Source organism: Sinocyclocheilus grahami, unplaced genomic scaffold (genome assembly GCF_001515645.1).
Source record: "Sinocyclocheilus grahami isolate Dianchi unplaced genomic scaffold, SAMN03320097.WGS_v1.1 scaffold794.1, whole genome shotgun sequence".
NCBI lineage: Eukaryota > Metazoa > Chordata > Actinopteri > Cypriniformes > Cyprinidae > Sinocyclocheilus > Sinocyclocheilus grahami.
In genome coordinates, this window is record NW_015505973.1 from 1,005,019 (window position 1) to 1,015,097 (window position 10,079).

Sequence of the window (10,079 nt, forward strand, 5' to 3'; positions counted from 1 at the left end):
ACTACACTGGGTGAAAAGACTTCTAAATGCCTTATAACATGTCAATGCCTTTCATCTAATCTTTTTTTTCTCACTCTCCTTCACTCTGTACTCATAATACCTCCATAGTTTGTAGTTGGCTGACACAGGTCAATACCCTGTCAACTGTGCCCCTACGGTCCTTTTCGAAGTCACAACCACATACCACCCCACCCAAAGCAATTATCACCTGCCTGCCTGTCTGAGCACCTGTGGACTTTGGCACGACCTCATTGGGTTCATAAAAACACTCTTCAGGAGTGCAAATTGGCAGATCTTAGTAACCATGAAATTAAAATGGACAATTCTTATTTTTTATGTAATATTACAGTGTTTATTATAAATGGAAATAGAAAATGAAATGATAAGCGCAGTTTCCGTTTCATCTGGACGTTAAATGCTGATCCAAAAGTTTCAAGAGTAGCAGGACAGATCATGTGTAAAACCATAAGATTCAGTAGTCACAGCTCATTAAAAGCATTTGCAATTTTAACATTGTTTTAAAAGTACAGTTTACCTAAAAATGAAAGTTCTGTCATTTACTCACTCACATGTTGTTCCTTGGAGGAACACTAATGAAATACTAATGAAGACCCTACAAGTCTCTGTTGTAGCTCTTAAATCTCATTCATTTACATTCAAAAATGATACTTAAAGACATGTTTATCAAAGATGCGAAACAAGAATGTGGAAGAGTAACTATGCTGCAAAATATGCTGATCTCATCCTTTTTGTGTTCCATGTTAAAATCATACAAGTCTGGAAGGACATATGTGAATGTCAGTTTCATTTTTGGGTCAGCTTTGGTCATTGATCACCATGTAGCGTATTGGGTAAAGCTTAGGTCTGTTAACTGGCATGTTGCTAGTTCAAACCCCTCAAAGAGTAAAGCACTTGATCCCAAGTTGATCCAAGGAGAATGACCCTGAAATAAGTGTACAGTAACTATTATTACTTTGGATAAAAGCATATGCTAAATCTTGCTAATAGGCAGTTAATAGTGGTCTCAGAATTGCATTTGTGTGAAAAGGCATCACACAAATGCAATTCACAGACCACTACCTAACTGCCTACTAGTTCCCAAGAAATCTGTGAACCCTGTGTGCAAATTTCATTACATGTTTAAGATGTTTCTTTTCAATTTTCTTCCCAGTGGTAAAATTTCTTAGTCGTCTGAGCATGAGAGAGTTTTTATACTCTTTGTTCCTTCTGCCCTCAGTTGCAGACGAGTGAGTAAGTATCAAGTACCATGACTGGTGTGGGCGACGGTGTTAAGATCCAGCCATGGCAAACTCTGGCAGATGGTCAGTTTAGTTCACGTCACTTTGCTCTTCCTGTTCTCACAAAAGTGGATAATAAAGTAGTACTTTGTAGAATAGACCCCAATATAATCTTCCCCTGTTAGGTAATGCCTCTTTGTCTAAAATGTTTCTGGAGTTGCCTGCAGAGAAATTTCTTCAGTATGAATCTACACCTACACACATATATGAAAACAGTGATTATCGTCTGAACAGTCTGTTCTTGTAAAAGTGTGCCACTCTCTGCCTGGCCCTCCCTTTTTCTTCTCCTTCTCTTGCCATCGTTGCTCCCAACACTCTGTCTATCACCGATTCTGAAGCGTGAGCGTCACAGTAGAGGAGTGAATCTCGCTTACGTGGGAATGAATGGTGTTCTTCTGCATGCTGGTGAATCCAACAGATATCACCAAATCTACTCTATTTTTGTTCAGTGTGAATGTAATGTTCTAAAAAGAATAATCATCCTTCACCCTTGTGTTTGATATATGGGCAGCACCACCTTGATTAAATCTCCTTGATACAATTAGTAAGCAGTAAAATTTAGTTTTGATTATAAATCATTTTGCATTGTAAACAAAACCCAATTTTACGGCACTGGCATGAGTGACTTTTTGACACAATCTAAGAAACTTTCCCAAAACATACAGTATAGCACATTCTCTAGCAAGCATGGTGGAATGATCAGCACTGAAATGAAATGAATGACTTGACTAAATGGGATTTGGGAGCAGAAACAACTGAACACAGAGTATGGAGTTGTTATGACTATTTACTTGGCAAAATGGATACTTATAATTAATAGTATATGATCTGTATTAATACATTTCATGACTGAAGGTTAAAGACAACATGTAATCAAAATTGAACTTGTATACTTTTTTAGATGTCTTTGTCTTGTAACGTTTTCTAATGTAACCACGGTCACGTTGACATAAAAGAGGCTTTATCAGTTTAACTGACCAAATGACCCAAACAAATATTGATTAAATCAAATGAACCTTACTAATTACTCAGCTTCACTTCAAAATATGTCACATTGCGGAAGGTAAATGGCATTTCATGTTGTCTTTAACACATTTAAATGAGCAAATAATGGCTAAAATGCATGCTTAACAAGTTTTATTTAAATTAACTGAATTTCAGTGTTTCTGCAACCCAAATTTTCTTCAGCATGACATGAATTCTCACCTTGGTGTAGTAGGTGTTGCTCGTTTTGGCCACTGCACACTGACGGTCAACAAGGAAGCAATACCTCCGTCTCTCTTCGGACAGGGCATTCTTGTAGCTCTCAGAGATGTAGTTATCCAGCTCATTTTGTTTGCTGCTGATGGTCTCGACGTACTGAGGGACAGGGAAGGTGCCATGAAGCAGGCATAAAAAAAATGACAAACAATGCCCCAGTTTAACGCAGCCTGATGTAATGAAGGCCATGCTAGGAGAACCGCACATTTCAAATGACAACCATGTAGGCTTGCTGTTACTCTCATTGTATGGAAGCAAATGGTAATGCTAAAACTCAATAATCCATAGCACGCAAAGCTGGTGAGGGCTGAATTTAACCGGCCTAACAAATATAAATAAAAATAAAATTAAACTCAAGTATCCCAACATAAAAATTACCAAGGCTGCTGCTTCTGTAAAGATCGCGCCACAGCCAAAACAACATCTAACAAGGACATACACCTTGCAGGAACTGGATGCAATCCAAACTGCGCACACACAGTGACACCCTTCATAAGGTTATTCAACCTGTGTAGATATTGTGATATCACAGAGTTATGCTGATTCCTTCCTACCAAGTGTTAATGAACAATCACTGTTTGCAAGTCTATTATTAGTCTGAAGTTAGAAAAGGCCATTGCATCATGCAAAAATGTGTTATGGGCTCATAGTGATGTATGAATGTGTACAACGTTCACACAGACTCTCAATCTTTGAGTTTCATGGGTTTAGTGCCTTGCACAGGTGAAATGAATAAAGCAATGCCTCATCCAGTGTTTAAAACTCATTTGGTACACAACTGGTCTATGACACCAGCACCAAAACACAGTTTTGTAGGTTTTGTTGCTCTAATGTACATCAGATAGACTTGTCTGTAATGCTTTAGCATTAAACTAATGTGCGAAAGAACATGAGAGATGAAAGAGAGGAAATGAAAAGAGATACAACACCTCAGCTTTGACTAGGAAACAGATGTTGTAATGTCAAATATAAAAGTAGGTACTGAGTTGTCAAGCTAGTTTAGATGTAATCCGCCTGTAGGTAAAACACTAGATGTAAAATGTAGCATTTCCAGGATTCTCTCTGATCGTGAGTGGGAGTTTGGTCACAAAAACAGCTGAATGCTAAATATTTCTGCACATAGCATCTACTCCAAAGAGTGAGTCACATCACTTTATCAAGCTTGAAAGACATCTGTTTTTGGCTTGTAACTTTATTTAAAGTGACCAGGGAATTGCTCAGCAAAAAATGCAGGTGACAGGAAAGAAAACGCTGAGAGCAAAGCATGGTGGTTACACTTCTCAAATAATCTCCGTTCTCTCCAGGATCTGACAAAATTAGAAACTACATACTTTGCAAAAAAGCCATTTTGAAGGCATTTCTCTTCCTTTTGGAGTTCAGTTTTCAACTGTAAACACTCTTAAAGAATAACTCCATTACTTTTTGGAGGTAAACTAGCATATACTGTACACTACAGTTCAAAAGTTTGCAGCCAGTAAGATTTGTATCTAGTAAGAAATTGATACTTTTATTCAACAAGGATGCATTAAATTGATCAAAGGTGACTTTGATTTTGTTATAGACCTCTACATTGCTAAACATTTCTACAGAATATAAAGAATCCTTTAAAAAAAAGTCACAATTTCCACAAAAATATTAAGTAGCACAACTGTTTTGAATACTGTTAATAAGAAATCGGTCACCAAATCAGCATACTAGAATCATTTCTGAAGGATCATGTGACACTGAAGACTTGAGTAATAGCTGCTGAACATTCAGCTTTGCATCACAGGAATAAATTACATTTTACAATACATTAAAATAGAAAGCAATAATGAATTGTTTTAATGTATTGCAGTCAAATAAATAGTCTTAATGAGCATAAGAGATTTCTTTCAAAAATATTACAACATCTAACCAACCCTTAACTTTTGAATGATATATGCAAGCAGCAGTAATTTACAACATTCAAATCTCAATATTTTTCAGCTTGAACATGTCGTCGTAGCCCACATAGACTGCATGTTTTGTGCGCTAATGGATCAGATATTATGGTCTGTCTTTTTCTTTCCAGATAATGACAGCACTATACTACAGGATCTTCTTTGTATTTAATGACCCATGGTCAAGACCACTTTTCTGCTCCTATTAAATGTTCTTTCAGTGTCTGAGTCATGAAGAGAACATTTACATGTACAGTTCATGTACAATGCTAAGATTAAATCTGAGGTCCAGCGAGTGCACTTACACAACTTCAGACGCAGGACCAGCGCAAGTCTGTTGCCAGGTAGGTACAAGTACAAAAATGTTGTCACACAGGCAATTTGTATCATATCATATTTAATTGCAGTAAATATCTATCAAAGCTGACAGAAAAACCATTGGTTTTCATCCATTTTGCTTAACAACTAGAGTGAATTACTGCCAGCATTAACTATTAAATGTGCAGACTAACAAGTGTAGGGTCATTTACTCAAATGTATCATATATTTCTGCATCTTACATTTACCAAAATGACCCTACACTTGTTAGTCTGCACATTTAATAGTTAATGCTGGCAGTAATTCACTCTAGTTGTTAAGCAAAATGGATGAAAACCAATGGTTTTTCTGTCAGCTTTGATAGATATTTACTGCAATTTGGCCTGAGGCAATAGAGGTTCCGCAATGATTTATTTAAATGACTGAACTGAATGAACAAAATTTGTACCATCAGACATTACAAGTACAGGAGCATGGCAAAAAACTCAACATCTATATTTACAATCTCCCGGTGATTCAGGTAATAGACAGGCAGCATGATTTGCATGACGTTAACTACCACTTGTGAAGTGGCTGACATGAACATACGACAGTAAACACTGTCAGGCTAAAAATGCTGCATTCAACAGGTTTATGCTCTAGAGTTGGTAAACAGCGTCATAATGTTTGTTTGCTGCAGTATGTAACCATATGGCTCAGTGTGGTGGGGTAGGGATAAATAGGTTCAAATTTCTGCACTACATGTCTTTAGTTTGGTACCCAAGGGGAATACTAATGTACACACGTCCACGTACAAAGATGATGTAACGTGGGTCCATATCCTACACTACTGCAGCCTGAAATCATAAGTGACACTCCAGTTCAGATCAATCTGCCTGCCCTCCGGTTGACCTCATTTTACCACATGCTGAATATGAATGTAGGATATGACTAGAATGCGGCATCATTTCTGTGCATTGATTCCTCAGGGGGAAAAAAGAGAAATGAGTGCATTACACTGGTCACAGTATTAATATTGGAACGGGGGATCTGGAACAGACCTGTGTTTCTCTCTAGTAATCAGGGAGGAAACTGAAACAACAGTGTTTCTTATATAAAACGAAACATGCTATGGTTTAACAATTGTGAAATTGTTGCAATATAACATTATAGGGTATGAAAAATGTTGCATTGATTGAATTTTTCAATTATATTTTTAAGTATTTTTAAAGATTAGTTTTACTTTTGCTTTGATCTAAAGCTCACTTTATCTAAATGAAAAATATGGGAAATGACCATGTACAATTAAATATCGGCCAATATATGTTCAATGTCTCCAAAAAATTATCCATAAAAAATCTCTAAAATAGGTCAATATTATGGTATGGTACCACCATTCACACCTTTGAAAGACATTCTCCACAACTTGGTGTAGTGAGTTTTGCAGTGTTCTATTCATTCCATCTCTGAAACCAGACTCTCAGTCTCCACAGCATGACGCACAGTGGGGACCATGAGCACCACATGTAAAATTCATCCATGGTTCAAACTGAGCTGCTAAGTGTCAGTGAATGAACACATACACACACACCTATAAATAATTGACAAAAGCTATTACAGAAAAAAAATCACATTTATAGAAAACTGACATTTAAGAAATCTCACGAGAGAGTTGCCACATGTAGGGAACCATGGGAAGGGTTTACACATACACAATGTTTTCTCAGGGGTAAATCTCAGCTTTCACACCTAGTAAACTATTAAAAAAAAATGAAAAAAAATAAAACAATGAGCTGAGACCAGAGACGTTTTACAGCTACAAATATCGATTTTTTTTTTTTTACCTGAAGCCCTGTGCCACACAGAGGGGTGAGGCACAAGCTAATCAATCAAAATGTGATTTCCATTTCTTTTCTAAATGCACTTCTTACATCAGAGCTGCATACTGTATCAAACGTTTAGCCTTTGATCAGAAGTCAAGAAAAAAAGAACATCAGAGCCTCTGTTTCTGCTTGGCACTGAATCCATTGAGGTCTACGGAAGGCCAAGATTTGCAACATAAAACAGCATATACAGAGCATGATGGTTTAAGCCAGCAGAATTTAAATGGAAATTAAATTCAAAGAAATGCCTATAACTGCTTAAATATTGCATACATATGTTTTATTATATTTTATGTGAATAAAAACAAAATATCACTAAATTAGCTGGTGAAAGAACACCAAAATGTTTTTTTCCTAAATGTAATTTTCCAGTTTTCAAATTGGAGCCACTCAACATGAAGCAGCTTCCTTTCTTTCAGTTACAGAAATTCTTTGAATTACAGTTCAATAAATTTATTTTCCTGTCATTCCCATTTAAATTTCACAACTCAAAAAAGGAAGCAAAGTTTGGCCAACCCTGATACAGTATAACAAATCAATCATCTCTGATGTTTGGTTCACTCTGATCGTCCTACAGTTATTGTTAAACCCCGGAAGAGGAAGTTCACGTAATTCATTTAAAACAACCCACTCACCTTTCTGTTTTTTCTTTTATACACACCTGTGGGGTGTGTTTAACAAGCAAGCAGAGCCCACAGCGTTTTACGCAACAGTGTGTTCCTACGCCACTATGAGGAGCACACCTACAGCTAACGGCATGAACTGACCCCAGGGCAGCCCACAGCACAACACTCCCACTTCCCCCTGACCTCGCACCTTGTGACGACGGTAGTGAGAGGCGTACGTTCAAAACAAACCGCGATCCCGATAATTCAACCCCCGTACAACAAGGCCTCGATGAACAAAAGCACAAGGACACCACACACACAATGAAACCCACTCAAAACAAGTACAATATTGTATGAAAGGACTTCAGCCAAACAGAGTGGGATTTTCTTTAGCACCTAAAGAGCCAAACAGACTAAAACTGGAATAATTTTTTCTGTGTTCACAGCTTATTGTCTGATTCAGTGCAAAGCAGAGCATGAAAAGAGCAACAGCATATCAGATTATAAAAATATAACTTTATCAAAAAATAAGATAATGAAAACTTTTATAAACCCTTTAGATCCATAATGTGTGAAAAATTCTTGTAAAGATTTTTATAGACTCTGAGTAAAGCTTGTGAATAACCAAATTGTCTGCGAGTTTTTTATTTTTTTATTTAATGAATCTTTTGCCTGTCAAATTTTTTTTTTGTTATAAGTCACTGTAATTGTAGCAAAGCAAAATTATGTTTGGAAATCTTTACTGTAGCCAATGTAAAAATGTGATCACACATTTTGATAAAGTTTTAACATACATGCTCATGTTTAATTTTCTCATTCTCTCTCGAGTGTGTTCAAAGCTGTATGTTCAAACTGTGAAGAGAGAAAGAGTGGGATTTATAGAGATTACTTACAGAAACAGATTTATAGAATTCCCACAATGTTTCATCCCAGCATGAAGTCTCAGTTGGATGTCACGAATTGCCAAACTCAGAATGCACAGACATTACATTTTCAAGACTTGAATTGATTTATGTCTTTTGTACACTGAGAGAAATTTTTAAGAAATAGTTCATCCAAAAATAAATTCTCATCATTTACTCAGCCTCACGTTGTTCCAAATCTGTATTACTTTCTTCCATGCAACAAAAAAAGAGAAAATATGAAGATTGACACTTATAATTACATTGAAAAGACTGGACACTCTTTTCCAAGCAATTATAATTAATGAAGACTAGAGCATTCAAGCTTCAAAAAGGATGCAAAGCACCATTTAAGTATCATAAACGTGGTCAATACAACTAATTTGTTATATTTCAGGTCTTCTAAAGTCATATGATAGAGTTTTGAATGAGAAACAGACCAAAATAAAAGTTGTTTGGGTCTTTGGAAAAAAGCGAACAACTACATTCTTCAAAACATCTTCATTTGTGTTACACAAAAGAAGGATTTACATGTTTGGAATGATATGAGGCTGAATAAATGGTGATAGAATTCTAATTTTTGGTGTAACTAGTCCACCAAAAAGAAAGTACTTAAAAGTAAGTTTCATTTGCTGAAATTTGAAGAGCACTGACTCACCTGCATCTCCTTGTCTCCATATTTGGAGGGGTTCTTGCTGCCCTGACTCTTCCTGCGCAGTTTCTTCAGTTCGGCCTGGCACTTCTCCAGACTCTCTCCTTTGCTTTTGTGTTCCATCTGATATTTCTTCAGAGCTGCCTGCCAGACGAAATAACACAGCTCTCATCACAATCAACCCCTAACAATATCCAAATGGACAAGACGGGGAACTTAATGGTTGTATTTCAAAAAATGTTATTAAGCATCTATTCCAGAAAGACCTCAGGTGGCTAAATGCCAACGAGAACAGAATGAGATTGGGCTCTCTCGTAGTATGCTTGATTTCTTTATTCTCAGCATATCCTGAGCTTTAAAGCTTACAATAAATGTTAAAAGTGTCCCCATTGTGAATCTACTGTTTCTTAACAATGCTTAACTGACCTGAACCCAGCATCTAAAAGACATGAAGGTCAACACATGTTCTTTACTAATGGGAACTTGGCGGAGTCAGCCCAATCAGGTCTTTTATTGTCCTTAAAGTGTCTTCCCAGAACCCACTGCTTGATGAATTAATTGTGTTTCAGACCATACATCTTTGTTTTCACTAGTCTTCACTGCCAAAGCCTTCTGCTACATTTGACTGAGCCTGACGCAGTTTATTTTCCATCCTTACTATGTGTGGAACGGAAAGCATGAGAGCGTAGTTCATTATTTCTATCAATGCTGGAAATGAGTGACCGAATAAATGTGGCTTTGATTTCTTGCCAAGAAGCTGAGGGTCAATCTAATGCATTTACAAACAAGCCTGATAGAGATCCAGTTCTCAATCTGTGAAGCTGAAAGTCTCATTTCAGATGCACAGCTGATCTTTCATGCATGTAAAACGATTTCTCTCAAGTAAAAAGGAAAAAGAAAAAGAAAACACTTTCCCCTCATACAGCTGAGAAGAGCCTTTTAGAAGACGTCGGTGTAATGCTGCTAATACTCTTGCTTTCATTACATGCAGTAAACTCAATTATTGCCTTTAAAAGACATGTTATTTGGGGGTGGATAAGGCCAATTAAGCAAAAAACATAATAAATCTAGTTATGTTTTTGCAAGTGACTGTATGTGTTTCAATTAAATAAAGAATCAAGACAGAGACAATGCTTAGTTCACTGAGTCAGGTGAAAGAAAAAGTTAACATGCCTGTGAAGGTTGTGATCAGGAATTTCATGTGAGGCTGAAAGATTTCCTCATGGCTGATTTTGTGTGTATGTATGCATGTATATA

The 10,079-nt window shown here is 36.7% G+C and overlaps 1 protein-coding gene across 1 annotated transcript in view; it reads right to left on the reverse strand.

Annotated features, from left to right (window-relative positions):
• The window catches only part of LOC107561850 (brain-specific angiogenesis inhibitor 1-associated protein 2-like), a 48,408-nt gene that overhangs the window by 11,722 nt on the left and 26,607 nt on the right, over positions 1–10,079 (reverse strand). Inside the window, 2 exon segments of the mRNA XM_016246347.1 lie at positions 2,505–2,657; positions 8,829–8,966. Of these exon segments, the coding sequence (XP_016101833.1) occupies positions 2,505–2,657; positions 8,829–8,966 (291 nt within the window).